Source organism: Canis aureus, chromosome 30 (assembly GCF_053574225.1).
Source record: "Canis aureus isolate CA01 chromosome 30, VMU_Caureus_v.1.0, whole genome shotgun sequence".
In the NCBI taxonomy this organism is placed as follows: domain Eukaryota; kingdom Metazoa; phylum Chordata; class Mammalia; order Carnivora; family Canidae; genus Canis; species Canis aureus.
In genome coordinates this window covers 6,548,456-6,568,018 of record NC_135640.1, presented here as the reverse complement: position 1 = coordinate 6,568,018, position 19,563 = coordinate 6,548,456, and the positions used below count along the sequence as shown (strand labels likewise).

Genomic DNA, 19,563 nt, shown 5'->3' with positions numbered 1-19,563 from the left:
AAATAAATTGCTAAAAATGTTTATTTTTCTATGAAGACAGTTGTTGAAACAGAAAATTTGGATAGAAAAATGGTCAAACTGAATAAGCAGCCATTTCAAAATTAACAAATTTATATAGGGGAAAGTAGTTAGACACATTTACGGTAACTTGGAAATACTAAAAATAGATTGGCAATTTTTAAAAAAATTTAATATATGATGTTATTATTTATAGGGGAGAATCCTGACTTGTAGTTGATACAGGGTGAATTTATACAGTCTTTCTACAATATAATTTGGCAATATTTATCTAAAGTCTTTAAACAACGTTTATGCTGATTGGTCCAACAATAGCACATTTCAGAATTTATCTTCAAGAAATGAGATAACTACAGAGATGTATGAACAAGAGTGATTTCTCAGTTTCCCAAAAGAGTGCTCAGTTCTGAGAGATATTCAGCAAACAAAGTAGAAATGATTTATGACTATCTGCATTCAGAGACTTGAGCAAAAAGTGTTGACTTGAAACTAAGTATCTAAGTAAGGAATAAGAATAGGGAATTCAGAGACATGCAGGTTTATTTTTGCTTTTTCTTTCTTTCTTTCTTTTATTTTTATTTTTAGATTTATAGCCAATGCCAGAAATTAAGGAAAATTCAAGATATATAATAGAATGGTACATTAACAATAGCTGCTAAGAGAGATTAACTTTTTAATGCTTATTTTAATATATATATATATATTTTTTTACCCTTGGACAGTTCAATGCATGTCTTCTTAGTTGTGCAATTTTCTTCCAGGTGGAGACTGAGTGACCTATAGCCTTACTTATGCTTGTAGCTTTCTCATTTTCAATTTATGTCTTCTGAGATGACCTTGAGAGTTACATTGGAATGTTTTTTATTGGCCAGATCTTTATTCAGTTGTCCAGAACTCAGATCATATGGTTACATTCAACTGAAGTGAAGCTGGAAAATGTTTAGCTCTGTGTACTGAAAGAAAAGGAAGCAAGTTTGTTATTAGCTAGAAATATCTTCTTCAATATCCCCTTCTGATCAACTAAACATTTTCCCCTCTTTTCCTGCCATACTCTGTCCGAAGAGAAAACCTAATGTACTATCAAGCCCATGTAACCAACTCAAAGGCTAATATTTTCAAATACACACAGTCCTCTTCATCATATCTGGATACATTAGTCCAGGGAACAAATGAACCAAAAAACAAATTATTATTTTTTTTAAAGATATTATTTATTTATTCATGAGACACACACAGAGACAGAGACATAGGCAGGAGAAGCAGGCTCCCTGCTGAGAGCCTGATGTGGGACTCAATCCCAGGACCCCAAGATTATGCCCTGAGCTGAAGGCAGTTGCTCAACCACTGAGTCACACAGGCGCCCCCAAAAGACAAATTATTAATGCTCCCCTCTACCCATACACAAAATACAATGCTAGAACACAGCCATGAGGAAATGCTTCTCAATATAGATGCTTCCATTTGGAAATAAAGAATGGGAAACACTGAATAGTCATTATCCATAACAACTATGAAAACATGCCAGACTGGCCTTAAAAGATCCCTCTGCCTTGGCAGTAGTTGTAATTCCTTAAAGAAATGGAGTTCTCGGGATCCCCGGGTGGCGCAGCGGTTTAGCACCTGCCTTTGGCCCAGGGCGTGATCCTGGAGACCCGGGATCAAATCCCACGTCGGGCTCCCTGCATGGAGCCTGCTTCTCCCTCTGCCTGTGTCTCTGCCTCTCTCTCTCTCTCTGTGTGACTTTCATAAATAAAATAAAAATTAAAAAATAAAAAAGGAGTTCTCTGTACACTCCTGTCTTTGCTTCCCCCAAGTCTACCCCATGGGAGGCTCAGTTTGTCTGTTACAGTCCATGGTCACATCCGAAGTGTTTGATTGGGAATATGCTCTTCATGGGAACTAGTCCACTTCTTGCTTGCACCAAGTTTGGGGATCTTGAGGTTGTTTGAAGTTTTAAACAGACTTTTTTTTTTTTCTATCTAGAAATACACTACTTTCACCCAATAGTTTCATTAAAAACACAGTAGACTCCTAGTATGTCATGCCTATAATAATACTTCAAGATCTTTTGAAGATATAATTGTGAAGCCTAATTTATTTCTTTAGTTTCTCTATCCTCTAAATCCCTCATTTAGAATATAAGTAGTTACCATGAGATGTCTGCAACATGGACTTGGGAAGGTAGGCAGTATATTCAATCTGATCCTCAGCAGTAGGGCTGAGCCTTAGTGGGTTTAGTTGCTCAAAGCTTCACTTAGTTTTATCCCTTATTGTGTGACTTCTTTAAGTAGTTGATTTTCTAGACTTTTGAAGTTCCCAGTTGTCTAGGCTTTCTTTTGATCTTTTCATTTCTGCTTGAAAAATGGCTATCTTTTGCTGGGATCATCTCTTTCCTGTAATTTTACTAAAGGATAAATGCGAAAGTATATTATTAATCTCTATTTCTCCAGTTACTTTCTCTAAAACTACAAGTCAAATAGGCACTTAATCCTTTACATTGAGTATTCATTTTCCTCCTAATGTCAATCACACTTAACCCAATTGTAACACCTTTCTCTCCTTGAAATACATTCTTCTCTTTGATCAGCTACAACGTACTCTGCAGGGTATTTTCCTCTCTCACTGTTCTTTCCTTCTCAGTCAGTTCTGCTGGAAGCACTTTCTCTTTAGACTTTAGATATGGGAGTTCCTCAGTTCAGTTTTCAGACTTTTTCTCCTCTCTATCTAGACTTACTCCCTTGGGGAGTTCATCAATTGCTATAGCTTTAAGTAAGATTTATATGACAATAAATCCCAAGTTATCATTTCAGTGCCAGCGTTTCCCATGACGTAATTTTATTTTTTAAACAATATAGTTGTGTTCATCACACTAAACACACACACACACACACACACACATTCACAGATATATATTCAGAAGGAGAAGAGGAAGGAAAGGCATAAAACCTTGCAAAATTGTATGTTTATCTGACCTGGCACCTGATGGCTCAGTTGGTTAAGTGTTGGACTCTTGATTTCAGCTCAGGTCACAATCTCAGGATTGTGAGATTGAGCCCTGCATTGGACTCCATGCTGAGTGAGGGGTCTGCTTAAGATTCCACCCCTCTCTCCCCCTCTCCCTCATGTGCTCTCTCTCCTTCTTTACTTTTTTTAAAGATTTCATTTATTTATTCATGAGAGACAGAGAGAGAGAGAGAGAGAGAGAGAGAGGCAGGGACACAGGCAGAGGGAGAAGCAAGCTCCATGCAAGGAGCCTGATGTGGGACTCGATCCTGGGTCTCCAGGAACAGGCCCTAGGCTGAAGGCGGCGCTAAACCGCTGAGCTACCTGGGCTGCCCTCTCTCTCCTTCTTTTAAAAAAAGTTTTTATATGTGTATTTGTTTATCCAGTCTTAAAATATAAAGTCAATGGCAATTGTGATCAATGTGGCAAATGTTATATCTGCAGGTATATTGTACAAATGAATATTTGTTGACTAGATGGTTGGTTCAATACACATTAGTGAAATTTTACCACAATAGAAATGGGCTAATTTTCAAAATAACTCATTCTAATGCAGATATATACTCTATACCTAAATAACGCATCATTTGTATGATTTTATTCTATTCTCTAGATCCCAATGCTCTGGCTGGCCAGACTGGCCCTGATCATGCTCTTATAGGAGGAATAGTGGCTGTAGTTGTATTTGTCACGCTGTGTTCTATATTTCTGCTTGGTCGATATCTGGCAAGACATAAAGGTAAGTAATATTTAATAAAATATTCTTAAGTTTGGCAAAAAATATTTTAAAGACAGGCTTAATTCTGAAATATTAAATGAGTATATGTATTATATGACAGAGATGTAAATGCAAAATTATTTCAGGGAATTTCTGATTGTTTTACTTAATGAAAGTTGGATTGATTTGGTAAAATAATGCTTAACCAATGGCCAAAGTTCACAGAATGAGTCACTGGCTCAGAGGGAGAAATAAAAAGCAAGTTTGTAATTTATCTCCAGGATTGACATTCAACTATAATGTCAGACATTTGGTCAACATTTTTGTTTGTAGGTTTTTAGATACACATATGGCCGTATGAGTGAAGAAAATATGTAATTTTCAAAAAAGATTTTATTTATCCATGGGAGATACACACGGAGAGGCAGAGACACAGGCAGAGGGAGAAGCAGGCTCCCTGTGGGGAGCCTGATGTGGGACTCAATCCCAGGACCTTCGGATCATCACCTGAGTCAAAGACAGATGCTCAACCACTGAGCCACCCAGGTGCCCCAAGAAAATATATAAATTGTTTTTTGCAAAGGGCTGGGTAGTGAACTATTGACATAATCTACTTTTAAGTGGGGCTTTCAACATGAAGGATGACACGTTTGATGTGATCATTATCAACATCTTAACAAAGGACCCTGATTACTACAGCTGCAAGAGGCACATGGTCTGTATCCCTCATCAGAGGAATCAAACTACTCATTACCCATTCCAGTTAGGCAGTTGCCTCTAGTTAACCTGACCACAGCTTCATCTATAACACGCACCTGAAAGCTGAAAGACAGTGTGCAACAGTAGGAGAGTGAATTGTGTGGTTTATTTTGTCTCAGCATATGTTACAACATACAAGAAATCTGGCACAAGTTTCTTCCTAAATGAATGTAGCTTGAATGCTGGCTATTTTACCAGTCTCACAGAACTCACACATATATATTTTTTTTCTTCCAATACCCACAGGAACATACTTAACAAATGAAGCTAAAGGGGCTGAAGATGCGCCAGATGCTGACACAGCCATTATCAATGCTGAAGGCAGCCAAGTCAATGCTGAAGAGAAAAAAGAGTATTTCATTTAAAATGCAGGCCAAGATTATGAGTTTTCCTTATCAGGCTGGCTGCTGGAGAAAACTGGCTATCATCTTTCAGAATTCATTTCTACCATCTTCTGCTACCTTTATTAACTTCCATACCGTACTGCTATCAGTAGCCAGTGTATACCAACAATCAGCTGTCGAAAGCATCATTCTTTAATTACTGTACCATACATAATGCAGGACATTTCTTACTGCCTAAATTCCACACCATTGCTCTTTTAACATACAGTGCTTGAATATACAGCCTTAACAATGTTAATCATCTCCCTGGATCATGGTATTGAATTGTTTTCTACATTGAAAAGAAGTATGCAAAGGTTTTTTTTCCCCTCATTTTTCCCTTTAAATCATAAATTTTGTCACTTTATCATGGGAAAGCTTTCACAAGGAACAGGATTAGGTAAAGACCTAACATGTTTAAGTTTAATCAGAGATTAGAGGTTTACAATGTTTTCTACATGTCTACCTTCAAAGACATGTTTGGAAACTTATGCCCTAGAAAACACAAATGAAAACACTGTAGAATAGATTCTGGAATGTTTGAGATTATACTGGTGAAGCTGTATCAATTTGCTATTTTAAAATACAGTATCTGATACAGGAGCCATGTGTATGAATTGCAATCATGACATGACATTTTATATAATTATATAGATCCCACCAGTAGGTATTTTAGCTTCATTTACCAATAAATTTTTACAAACATTTTACTGCTTTGGGAATCACAAGGGTTTCATTCATTTCCCTAGTTTGATTCTATAATTTATTTGCCCCCATAAAGACCCACCTGCCTAAACAAAATTGAAGTATCCATAGGGCACAATTTTGAGACATTTAGTATCTGTATATAGTGCATATAATAAATCCAATTAAACATTATTTGATACATATTTAACTTTTTTGGCTGTAGGTAATTCAGTCATAAGTAAGCATTTTCTAATGTCCATTATATCCCTTTAGATATTACTTAAACCAATATTATAAGTAGTTAACATGTATTAGTATTTTTGTCTGTATGTCCTAGCACTGTTCAACAACAAATTTTTCTAGTTCTTGTTAATTTTTATTTGTTATACAATGGAAGCACAATGTTATAAGGAAAGGTAATTTTAAGCTAACAACCAGTGCACAGCCTCAGGTTTTAAATTACAACCACAGTTGAATAATAACCTAAAAGTAAACTCTTAGTTTGTTAAAAATTTACAAATTTTAATTTGGCAGTTCCAGAGCTGCTTACCTACGTTGGTTTGCCAAAAAAGAAGTGTTTAAGATATGTTTTCTGTATAAATGAACTAATTCTTTATATTAAATTCCTGTCTATGCATTTTGTGAGGTACAAACTTATGAAACAGTGAGTGATGGAGAATTTCTGCCATGCTTTTAACTCCAGGGTGAAAGTCTCTTTCTCTGGATTATTTCTGAAATTTTGGTGTATTTAACCATTAATATCTGCTGTATTCTTGAATATGACATAGAGTCAATCTAAAGTCATATTATTTCTTCTAGTAAAATACAATATTGCTAGATTAGTTCTCATTAAATTTATTATATGCTAAAAATTAAAAAGTCCAGTTAGATAAAAATTATTTTCCCATTTGCAAGCATTGCACCTTTAAGAAGAAAACAAATATGATGATATGGTAGCTATACTTGTGATGTCTGAAAGCATGATGGTCTATGGTTTTAAAAATAATATCTTGGAATTTATTTTTGGGAAATGAGGATGGTTGGGTATGACATCATGTATTAATATCAAATGAAAGACAAGGGTGCTGTATCTTAGATTATTTATCGGAAAAGTATAGACTTTTAAAGACAACATTAGAATTTTAAAATTTTTTTGATTGTTGAAGCATTTATCTTGTTGATTTCTTACAAAAGGAAAAGGACGATGTCAGTCAAGCAGCACTTTTTCAGAATATACAGAACATAAATAATATGATGTGGTTGAGTGTTAACATAATAAATCATATACAGTATGACATTTTAAGGAAATAAGTCTGCATTGATGTGATTGCATGCTTGTTTTTACAGTTCACTCCATACCATCTGTGGAAAAATGCAATAATATGTTAATATAGTATGGTAGTTTGAGAGAATCAGGTAGGTGCTACTAGACACACTGAAACTAGAATAGGTTTATAAACTGTTCATATCTTTCAATGCATAATCTTTAGAAAGACTCCACAAAACAAAATTCATCCTGTTAGTACAAAATGGAAAGGTTCTTATTACAGAAGTAAGTTGTATAAACTGCATCATCAATTACTATTTAAAGCTTAATTTCAGGATGCACTTACAAAATTGCTACTCTTCATTGATGCTGTATTTACATTCCTCTTCATTTTGTCTATATTCTACTTGGCTCCAAATGTGAAATTGTTGCCTAAATAACTCGATCATTATTTATAGCACTGTAAAATTAGAAATCAAAAATTAGTTGTATTTCAAAGTTTTTGACTCTTTTAACCCTTTAGAATAATATAAAAACTCAACAGAACTCTTTAAAAGAAACTAACTTATATATTATGATTTGTGGACTCTAATAAAATGTTTTGCCAGTTAAAATAGTCCAATTTCAATTAGGTATAATTTTTAGTTCCTTAAAACATAGCAGTAGAATTATATTTTCCTATCTTTAAACTTATTCTATTCTATTCTTACCAAATAGGGGAAAAATTATAAAAATTCTGCTCATTTCTACAAAAATCAGGAAGAAAACACAAAATAATATTTTGAAATGGAACCATGTCAATTGCAATGTCTGAAATGTGCACATGTGTATGCACAGGGCCAAATTCTGTCTCTGCTTATTGAGCACAGTAGCTATGGAACTCAGTGGAAGGAGTGTGAACACACATATACCCGTAGTAGAATATGGAGCATTATTCTTTACCAAAAGTAGCTATTCTCTGCCAGTGTACTGTTTACAGTGTAAATTGATTGTCCTCCATCAAAAAAGGGTAAACAGCATTTTTTCCCATTTTTGAGTGTCCTAGATAGAATGATTATTAAAATTAGGAAGAAAAAGGAAAGTTTGTTAGTGCAAGAGCAAAGATAGGTCACATGACTGACCAGAGTATTGATGTGTGTGTATTGCGTGTGCGCGTGTGTGTGTGTAAAAGAGAGAGAGAGAGAGACAGAGAGAGAGAGACAGAGAGAGAGAGAGAGATTTCAACTTGTTTTCTTTTACCAGAGAATCCAAGAAGCAGTTTAAGGGACCTGATATTGGAGTTTAATTTAGAAACTGGATGATCTTATATTGATTCAAGATGCTTAATATTGCATTGAAACCCAAAACTTAAAATAGAGAAAGAAAACTAACTTTCCTAAATATGGCAAAGAAGCTAACACACCTCATTTATTTTTATTTCTTTGTAAAAATATAAATATCTCAAATAAAAGGACAGGCTCACTTGTAATTATGTACTCATGATTGTAACAGCTTTGAGATTCCATATAGGCACATGTACAGCAGCTGTTTGACCGTGATGGTTCTTCCATGTAACATACCAGTTATAGTGTAATTTAGTGCCACTTATTGCAAAGTGTTACCAAGGGGAGCATTTAAAATACATTTTATTTTCCTTTGGACATAAGGATAACTTGATGAATGATAAATATGAAATTTATGTTATGCTCTTTAATTGTTAAGAAAATGCAAAACCTTGTAGCTTACTGCAACTTCCCCATCATATTGCTGATTACTTAGAGCCCACGAAAAATGCCCAGTTTTATCTCCCTTTGCAAATGGTAATCTGTGATGAATATACAAAACAAAACAAACAAAAAGAACTGGCAACCACAGCTGAAATAAATGAAACACCTAATAAGAATTACTGAGTAATGCTTTTTATTAAGTGGCACAAAGTACACACTAAAAACTATGCAAAATATAGGTAACTACAGTGTACGTACATGTAAGTATCTTGTACTTGCTGTGTATGGATGTTGGAAACCCATGTAATTATAATATGCATTTTGAATATTGGGAAAGAGGAAATCTTAGTGTAGATAATAGAAGTTGTTTTGAAATATACACTGGCAATATTGAAATATACTCAGTGCAATATCTGCAATTCTATTGCTGGATACTAATGCAAAGGGATTTCAAAGTCTTCTTTAACACGATCCAAGAGATTGCTTATCTTCACCTCCCACACACTAAGGCATTAATTAAAAATATAATTGATTCAACAACAAACATTTTAAGTTTTCCTTATTTAATCATTAATGTGGACACAATAAAATTATTTGGCTTAGTTTTTAGCACTACTGGAGAGAAAGAAATAGCCTGAGTTTTAGACTTTGCTTGATATTTAATTGAATTTGGAATTCTTAAACTTTCCTTGAAGTGTGTATTTTAATGGATTACGGTACTTTTATTATAAGTACACACTTAATCAAAGAACATAGGTTACCTTTAACTGTTAAAGTCAATATATCTTAATGGGAATTTTTTTAGACCTTTTTTCTATTTTTTTCCCCTTTCTCTCCCTATTCTGTCCCAGGCATGCCCTTTGCACTTATACCCTTCCAAAGGCAATGGATTGAAAGCAACTAGCAAGATTATAAAGATAGCTAAAGGGGACAACATGTAAGAATGGGTTCTAAACTCATCAGCATTTTTATGTATTGAGATTATTAATATTGAATGCAATAGTTATTGGATATAGCTGGTAAGTTCTCTGCCATGCATACTTACAATAATCCTTCTACCTCTCACTTTTAACATGGGCTATGATATAGAAGAAATAATTATTTGCAGGATATCCCAGGAAGCATTCTTTGGGACTATCATTAACAGTCCTCTCCCCAGCCCCTGGGAAATCTCAAAAGCCAATTTCCTTTAGTGTATTCAACAGTGTATGGATCTGCATTTGTTTTTCCTTTTCTATCATAAACTTTTCCTGTGGGCAAAATATGCTAACTTTATAAGGATAGTTCTTTTCATGTGTACTTAATATTTCAATGTAATATAAATGTGTTGATTTTTTAAAAATATCTTAAATGGCAACACTTTGGAATCCAATCTTATATTTCATTTAACATTTAAAATGCAACAGTTTCTTATAAATTAATGTTGTGCTTTTAGGTAAAAATTATATATATGATTTATTTACCCAAAAACTGTTATCTATGTAAGACAAAAATTTAAGTATTTAAAATTGGCTCCTTATTAACAAATAATACCTGAGTAATGAACACAAAGTATTGCCACAAATCCCCACTTTACTGTGTCTGCTTAGACATAATATGAATTTTTCAAATGATGTAATTTATTCCAAAAGGAAATTATATTTTAAAAGCAGATTTTTCTTGAGAAAAAATTATACAAGAAAATATTTCAAATTATGATGTTAAATCTATAAAATATGCTTAAAGTAAGTTGTTTCTATGTTATGTGGTTATGTTACAAATAATATTTGGCCAAATCTTTACCATCTTTTTTATATATATATATATATATATATATATATATATATATATATATATATATATATATATATATATATATATATATATATATAGGCTACAATAAATGTATGGTTATTTTGGAGAGAATGGGCCCACATGTGAAAAAAATGTAAAGAAAAAACATCTTTTTCCCCTATAAAAACATACTGTATATTTCAAAAGAAGAAAGTTAAAAGATATTTGAAGATTGCAGGGGCAAAAGAAAAACCTACCAGGGCTCAGCACTTAAGCACTTTTCCCACATCCAGGGTCAGAACAGCAGTGATTCCCACACGGACTTTTAAGTGCGGTATGAATGCCACATTACACTTCTATTATACACAGTACTGTCAAACCTCAAATGTTTTCTTTCTTCAAATGCTTTTCCTTGTACATGATACTAGTAGACACTTTTCTCTTTATATTTGCTGATAGTGAAAGTTATATGCAATAAAATGTTTGATGGTTGAAAGCAGTGGTCACCAGTTGGTTAAAAAAAAAAAAAAACTATGAAATGTAAACTGAATTGTTATCTCTCTATCCTTTTTGCTTTTCTCTGTGTTTCTAATGTATTGAAGGATTCTCATAAATAGAAAAAATAATTTAGAGATTTTTCAAAAGTAGTACTCTTTCTCCTTATGAGTGTATAAAATTTTAATCTCTTTACAAATTTATTTAACTGTACCTGCTGTACTGATTGTAGATTCAATGATGCAGTTAAATAGTAACCCGTGAGTTTGGGATTACTGACCTATTTTCTTCATATTCAGTTCACATCAGTATTTGTGAATTGGTTGTTTAGCTTTTCATTCAACCAAAAAAATTCCCTCAAGAAAGCTCCATTTTTATCATAAATATTTTAACATGATCAACGTTGGAACAAGTCTGCCATGTTAAAAAAAATTTAAAGACTTATCTCTGAAAATGGTACCCAGAAATGCAGGTGTTCCCAGTAATATAGCTTCAAAAATAAAATGTTCTATTTATATGACATGAAATTCATAACTTTTGGAAGGGTATATTGATGACAACATAAAAATGAATTCTGTGCTGTAAAGATTTGCCAAAATAAAGCATATTGCACAGAAGATAAACACAATTATTGAATCTACTGTTATCATAAACATTTTCAAAAAACAAAATGCATATTGTAATATTAGGTACATGACACTTGCATGTTGCTATGCCTATATACTTACAAAGTATTCAATGTGTACTTAGTGGCGCTTAAAATATGTCATGTACAACTCTTATAAACATTCTTACAGGGTTCCCATTTGCACTTCATCTTTCACTGAAGTCTTGTCAGAAAAAAAAATTGTCTAATACATATGGAAAAATAAAATTTGAATTTTAGTTATCTCTTGGACATTACTGAATTGTCTATTCATTTAGTTCATTTTCTTAGGTCTGAAAGCAGACAATGAAAGATGGAACTTTCTTTCTTCCCACTGACAAATTATAAAAGATGTCACAAAACATATTCCTTTATACCAAACACATTATTTTGCATATCTTTTTCAACTGAGTACATTATCCATTCATTTTAGATTTTCTTAGTGATGCCTATTTTCCTTGTACTAAGTGGAAGTTTAAAAATTAAACGGTAGTAAAATAAATGCTATCTTATTTGTACAACATTTAATCGTTACTCCTTTGAAAATATGAACCTTGTAATATGCTGACTAAGGGTAAAAAAAAAATGTTGCTGACTTAAGGAAATTTTCTTGAGATTGCCAAAATTTCAAAAGTCTGTAAAGGTAATTTTACATTCACTTATGTGTGTTTACTAATGTTGACTAGGAACAGAAGCAAAAATGCCTAAAACCTATTTTTTTTAATTTTCACACTCTAACCAGTATTATATATATTTCAACTACCTAAGATAATACAATCTATAATATATCCATCCTAAGCTTATGCCAGTAAGAATTTGAGATAAGCTTTTAAATTTATGGGAGATTTTCTTTGTGTCTTTGGAAGTTCACTTACCATAAGATATTTTATAGTCTACTTTAAATAACAGATTTTGTTATACAGGGTAAGCCAAAGGCTGTACAAGAATTAGTGTCATTGGGTCTGATATTTGTGTTAGACCATGAAATATTCCATTAAAATTTATCTGTAAATACAAGGCAAGATTTTGTATCTGGTTTATTTTATTAAATAACATTTTATTTATTTTAATTCATTTTTCCCAGCAACACACCTGAAAGAAAATGATGATGTTTGAAATAATTGCATTCATTGACACAGTTATTTTTTTTCTGATAGTCAAAATGCCCACTTTTATACAGCTGTGCAAACATATACACATATGACACTCATGTTTCCTAGATGAAAATCAACTGTGTTTTCATATTGGCAATTATTGTTTCTGTCAAAATATTCTTAGGTTTTTTTTTTTTTTAATCAAGGAGGCATACTGGAAATTGTACTTCATATAATTCACTAAAGGATAGAGTTAAGTTTAGATGTTCTTAATAATTCCACAGTGGCTTCAGTCCATGAGAGGGACTTTCACTAAATGACAATTCTGGGATGATACTAAAAATAACTGCATGCTCCTTTAAAACAAGTTCCAGTACATACATAGTTTTAGATTTTTTTCCAAACCATGTTTTACTTGTTTAGTGCAATTTCAGGATTTTTTTTTATGTTTAGAAATCTAGCAAATAAAAAATGTGTAAAGAAAATATTAAAGGGAAAAATCAGTTTCCTAATTGTATTTTAAAGGCCACTTAATGTTATGCTACATTGCATGTTATTTAGTGAAAACATAACTATTGAACACCTACTGTATATCATCAATCTACTTCATGAAGTACACTAAGAACCTAAATATATTGTTCTATGCCCAGACCTTCATAACTTTAATAATTAAATTATCCTTCCAAGTAATGACCACTTTCTGTATTTTTGGCATTCCTATGTTGGATAGAAGAATGGAGGGATTCTGTTAATAATGATAATAATAATAATAACGATAATGATAAAAATAGTATAATGAAAGAAGTCTCGCAATTTAGTCAAACCGAAAAGCAAATAAATAGCATATATTTTGGGACGCCTGGGTAGCTCAGTGATTGAATGTCTACCTTCATCTCAGGGCATGATCCCGGGGTCCTGGAATCGAGTCCCACATCGGGTCCATGCAGGGAGCCTGCTTCTCCCTCTGCCTGTGTCTCTGCCTCTCTCTGTGTGTCTCTCATGAATAAATAAATAAAATCTTAAAAAATAGGATATATTTCAACAAGTGATCATGGTCTCATACTGGATGGCTATGTCTCTCTGAAGATTTTCTATGTTGTATTAAAAAAATAAATCTGATTAATGAGCTAATACTTTATTATGCCTATAAATTTAGGAAATTAATATTCTCAGGAGTGGCCATAACAATGACTAGAGTGTGTGCATTATTATTAAAAGTTCTAAAAACACATGTCTGGCACATACTATCAAAACTTGAATTCACTCTGTCTTTACTAAACTAAATCCTTACACAGATGTTCACATAGCAGATTTAAGGAATACATTTTCACATAGATTGGAGATAGTGTGGGTCTTTTACATTAATGAATTATTGTTGGAAAACAACATAATACTCCTGAAATATGACAATCATTCACTCTAAGATTTGAAAACATTTAACTATTAAGATTGGTATAACAGAAATATATGTCTTTTTTACTCACAAATTAAGAGAATAAAGGAAGTGGAATTTTTTTCAGTGTATTGGGGAGAAAAAATTATTAAAATGGAATTGGAAAATTCCTAAAGATAAGGTGTGTCTACTTGGCAATTTTATCAAATTGGAACATGTCCTAATAACTTTCTGTCAGAGATCAGAGAAACTTTACAAAACTGCATCTCACAAACTGTGACCCCGTGGCAAGAGGATTTTGGAGTCTAAGGACTCCCACTCTAACCACATAACCTACCAACTGCATATTCATTTGCTTCAAAAGTAACTTTAAAATTGGATTTGTTTCCATGAAAATAGAGAACCACTAACTCTATGCCCCTGCTATAAAATTAATTCCCATGCTTCAGGCTATATTTTCAGGCACTAAATAACACTTTTATTACCTCCTGTGGGACCAGAGTCCCTTCTTTGGTCTCTAGGTGTCATAGAAGACAACAGTATTTTTCATCATATTTCCCTTAAAGATCTTCCTTCTGATGGAGTCAGGTCATATGGAACATACACACAGTACTTTGCTCAGAAATTGGGGAACTTTTCAAGTCTAACCAGCTGCAGAAACACTTCTTAATCATGTTTGTCTTTCTTGTTTGCAGCCACTAGCTATGATCTTGGTGTTAAGATATTGTAATATGGCTCCCATTTCCCATTCCTGACATACAGCTCCTAAAACACTTGGAATCTCCAGAAATAATAAGTGTCTTTTTGTATGTTATGAGATGACTAGTGGCTAAGGGCTTATGGATAGCCACAGGATGGAGGCTGATTGCCAGAGGACTATCCAGGTGATCAGAGGGTTGGAATTTTCAGCTCCAAACCCTGACCTTTGGAGAGGGAAGGGTAGGAGGTAGAGTTAATCATCAGTGGCTAATGATTTAATCCATCATGGTTATGTAATGAAGCCCCCATAAAAATCTCTGTAGTATGGCAGTACTTGGAGAGCTTCCTACTTGGTGAACATGTAGAGGTGATCAGAGGGTGGAGAGTTTGGGGGGGAAATGGAAAGTTTGTTCCCCTTTCTCCATACCCTGCCTATGCATCTCTTCCTTCTGGCAGTTCCTGAGGTACAATCTTTATAAACTGTTTACCTGAGTTTTGTGATCAGTTCTAGCAAATGTTCAAAACTGAGGAGGGGGTTGTGCTCGATTTGTAACCAAGTTGGACAAAAGTTGCAGCTAATGTGGAGACCCACCATTGTCAATTGGCACCTAATGTTAGGACCAATCTTGTGAAACTGAGCCCTTAATCTGTGGGATCTGCACTAACTCCAGGTACTTAGTGTCAGAATTGAGATACACTGTAGGACGTACAGCTGGTGTCAGAGAATTAGCTGACGTGAGAATCCCAGCATCCTCCCACCCCGCATCCTACAAACACACTTGGAATACAGAAGTCTGCTGTAAGGGTAGTCTGCTTCTCCTTTCGGACACAAAGAGACAACAAGCATAAGAGGTCACATACAGGGCAATTCTGTGGAAGAGTGAGATTTAGAACATAAATCTACTGAACCCCATGGCCTCTTTATTATGCAATTGTGTGCCCTTGGGAACACATAGATTCTCCTTCCCACCACAATGTTTGTAGAGCATCATTAGTAGCGTTCATCTCTCAGAGGCATAACCTACACTGAAGGAATTTTAGAGCCACCATTGTTAAAATTTGTAAGAGTGAGCTTCTCTTAGTGCCCCCACAAATAAATGATTAAAATCCAACTGTCATGTAAATTGTATTTAATGGGATCCCTGGGTGGCTCAGCAGTTTAGCGCCTGCCTTCACCCTGGAAGTTATCCTGGAGTCCCAGGATCTAGTCCCACATCAGGCTCCCTGTATGGAGCCTGCTTCTCCCTCTGCCTGTGTCTCTGCCTCTCTCTCTCTCTCTCTCTGTGTCTCTCATGAATAAATAAATAAAAACTTAAAAAAAAATAAATTGTATTTAATGAGGTTACTGTCAGTAAGTAGGCACCTAACCAGATTTATTTGATTTCTCCCTATAAAAATCGATTTTTTTTATTTTTTTGATTTTTCCTATAAAAATCAAATTTTTTTTGATTGTAGAGGAGAATGGAGCAATGGTGTGTAGAAGAGAATGGAGCAATTTGGGAACATGGTAATTCATGGAAGTAAGAACTGAACAACTTTCCACCAATGGAGGTCTTGGATACTCTAGGGAGCATAGAGATGTTGGGGAGAACGTGGCAGAAATAAATATATTTCCTCAATTTTCCCAATTTATTGTACAAATTAATTTGGAGCTCTGGAGGCAAATCCATCAAAATACCAGTGAAAATTATCTTTGCGTAAGTGATTAAAGCTCAACATTACAAGCAAATTAAAGCAATAAACTCCATTTATTGAATAAATAGTCACATTTTGTCAAGTGTATAGATATGAATCAATTTAAGTCCAAATCTATATAGGTTGGGGTCTGCTTACATTGACAATCTCAGGCAAGACTAGATCTTATTTAGAATGACTTGTTAGGTGAAGCCATAATCTGATGCTTACCATCAGGGCTGGCTTCATGGGTGATTGGCCAGAAGAGTTGCACAGGACTTCAAACTCCAAACAGGGCCTCCTGTTTGGAATTTAATCCCTGCGATACCATCTTGAAGTTCTTAAAACTTTTCTTAGTGTTTTGTAAGTGAAGTCCGAAGGATTAATGGAGTATGTGCTAAGGGGCTTAGAGCTTCAGCTTCTGTGTGATTCTGCCTCTCATCACCTCTTTGTTTCCCAGGACAGGTTCTTAGCTGCTTACTCTCCAGTCATACTTAGTGACCACCACAGCCCATTACCTAAGGCAGGACCCAAGACAAAATCTTAGGGACACGTGGGCCAGGAAGTCCTTGCCCCAAGTACAGGGTCACAAAGGCAGCCCAGGTGCTAAGGAGGGTCTGCACTCACCATATGAATGGTCTAATGACCAATAAGTACAACCTTAAGTGGCAAATAATAAGTATTACAGGTGGATTCAAAAATACCGGAAAGGAAATTTTTTTCTGATATTTGAACGAAGATATTTGACACATGAAATGTCATGGTTTCATTTTGTAGAGAGCCCCACAAATTATGTAGCTGGCCCTATTTACCATTTCAATAATGCAGCAACTATCAAATATTTTCAAAATTATCTTTAGAATGCCCCTTGACTATCTTTAGATGCCTTAATCTAAAGGGGGTATTGTAAGATATGAAATAATGTTTCTTCTTCTTTTGGTTAAACATTCTACGAATCTTTTCAGTTCCCTAATTCAGGAGAGACACATGGGTTACTGGTTCACAATCCTAAGACAAAAGTTACTTAGAAAATTAACACCTTCATTTTACATTTCTATATTTTAATCTCTGTGTGAACAATAAAACTATAAAATTGATAGATGGTACATTCTTTTGAAAATAAATAATCCAAATCACATACGTAAAATACATGGCCCAGTGCTATTTTATATAACTTAGGGAAGGGACTTGGCCAATCATTTCAGATTATGTTCTGAGGACATCAGGTTGACGTGGCAATTACAGTGACAAAAACAAAAACAGAAAATCAAGCCAAGGAGATAGTATAAACTGAATGATTAAATTATTAACAGCAAATAAAAGTAAATAGCAACTTACTTCTCCTTTATGATTAAAGTTGGGAACCAGATGGAACATTATTTTGATCCAATTCATAAACCCTGTGTTCTAGTGACTTTGCCAACAGTAAGTAATTCAGACCATTATCATTGATCTTGTTGAAATGCAAATCAGATTTCACTTATTCCTCCATATCACACGTTAATAATTCCCAATATTTTCAGATAAAATCACATACACATATCTTTCTAATTTAATCTTGCTTTTTGATCCGATTTAGATACCAGTTATTCCCTCTACTTTTACCCCATTATCCAGTTTTCTTAGAAATTTTGCATTCCACAAATACCTCATGTTTCCTTACTCTTATCTTCATTTACAAAAAAAAAAAAAAAAAGGTTTCTTAATCAGTAGAAAATACCAGTCAGTCCTATGAGCTGGAGATACAATATCAGACACTGCCCTCTCCTCTGTCGCACACATACACATACATATTGTGTATACACAATCTAGGTAGGAAAACAGATATTAGCCAAATATTCACAAAATTACATAGAATTGTCAGTTCCAATAGATGTGGTAGATAAGGTAAACATAAGAGAAAAATATAGTTGAGACCAAGAAAGCAGCAAATGTTAGAGGCTGAGGGAGGCTTTTTTTTAAGATCAGAAAACATGCCATAGCAGAATTACATGGCCTTTCATGTATGTTTGCATCTATCACATGGCATTAGTTTTTTGCAGAATTAGCATTACATGTCCTTTCACTACCAACTATGTGTAATGCACTGTAATATATAATGTGGGTAAAATATATAGAAGAAATGTAATAGGGTGCAGCCACAGAAACAGAAATCACTGAAAAAGTTTAGAGTATGTTAGTTACACGGGGGGAAGGCAAACGGGTGGTGAACCGCACCATTGGGACCTGCTATCATGCCCTGGCTAGAGAGAGACTGAAAAGCTCAAAGGTCAAGATCTTCTACCCGGAGCTATCACCATTGTGATGCTTCCAGTCAGGATCTGGGCTGTGACTAGAAGAAGGGTCTGTCTGGTGGGCTTCCGAGTCAGGGAGAAGATAAAGATGCCCCAGAAAGGCAGTTAGGAATGGCATGTTTTCTTCCCGTCTCTGAGTGCTAGTCTTCCACAAAAGTGTTCTGGGTGATATCCATGAGCCAAAGGGCAAGGAGGCTTGGTGGTTAGAATTTTGGGGATGATAGCAAAAGTTATCTAAGAGTAAAGAGGGAGTTTACTAGCACCAAACACTTTCTATATTTATAAAACTTGCAACCTAGTCAAGGAAGATCATTCCTTGCTAGTGATGATTACATACACCAAGGATGCAAATAAACATATTTTTTTTATTCCCACAACTCCTGTTACATGCACAAGAACTTTGAACTCACATCCACATTATAAGGAAAAGTCAGCTCTAAATAAATTGCCAGATGCCTGAGGTTCAGTTATAATATTTGATAGCTTTGTTTTTTTTTGTTTTTTTTTTTTAATTTTTATTTATTTATGATAGTCACAGAGAGAGAGAGAGAGAGAGAGGCAGAGACAGAAGCAGGCTCCATGCACCGGGAGCCCGACGTGGGATTTGATCCTGGGTCTCCAGGATCGCGCCCTGGGCCAAAGGCAGGCGCCAAACCGCTGCGCCACCCAGGGATCCCGATAGCTTTGTTTTTAACTCATTTTATTTCATTTGAGTACACCAACTATTGATACATGTTGAGCCATTTTTGTATATTTGAAGATGTTCTCAGATCTCTTTGTTTTATTTAAGCAACAAGTTATACTGAGCACCTACTATGTGCCACAGATTATACAACATGCTACGTATACGGAGATGACAAAGATCTACTTTATGTTGCTGAGAAGTAAAAGCAGTAGAAGCAGCATCTCTAAAAATAGTCACAATACACTATTACTGAATATTACAATAAAAGT

The 19,563-nt window shown here is 34.4% G+C and overlaps 1 protein-coding gene across 4 annotated transcripts in view; it reads left to right on the top strand.

The window, feature by feature from the left end:
* The window catches only part of CADM2 (cell adhesion molecule 2), a 1,060,955-nt gene extending 1,048,478 nt beyond the window's left edge, over positions 1 to 12,477 (top strand). For all 4 annotated transcript variants that reach the window (XM_077878754.1, XM_077878755.1, XM_077878756.1 and 1 more), the window contains 2 exons: positions 3,635 to 3,760; positions 4,745 to 12,477. In XM_077878754.1, coding sequence (XP_077734880.1) covers positions 3,635 to 3,760; positions 4,745 to 4,863 — 245 coding nt within the window. In that variant the 3' untranslated portion in view covers positions 4,864 to 12,477. The remainder of the gene's footprint in view (positions 1 to 3,634; positions 3,761 to 4,744) is intronic.
* Positions 12,478 to 19,563: the final 7,086 nt, after the last annotated feature.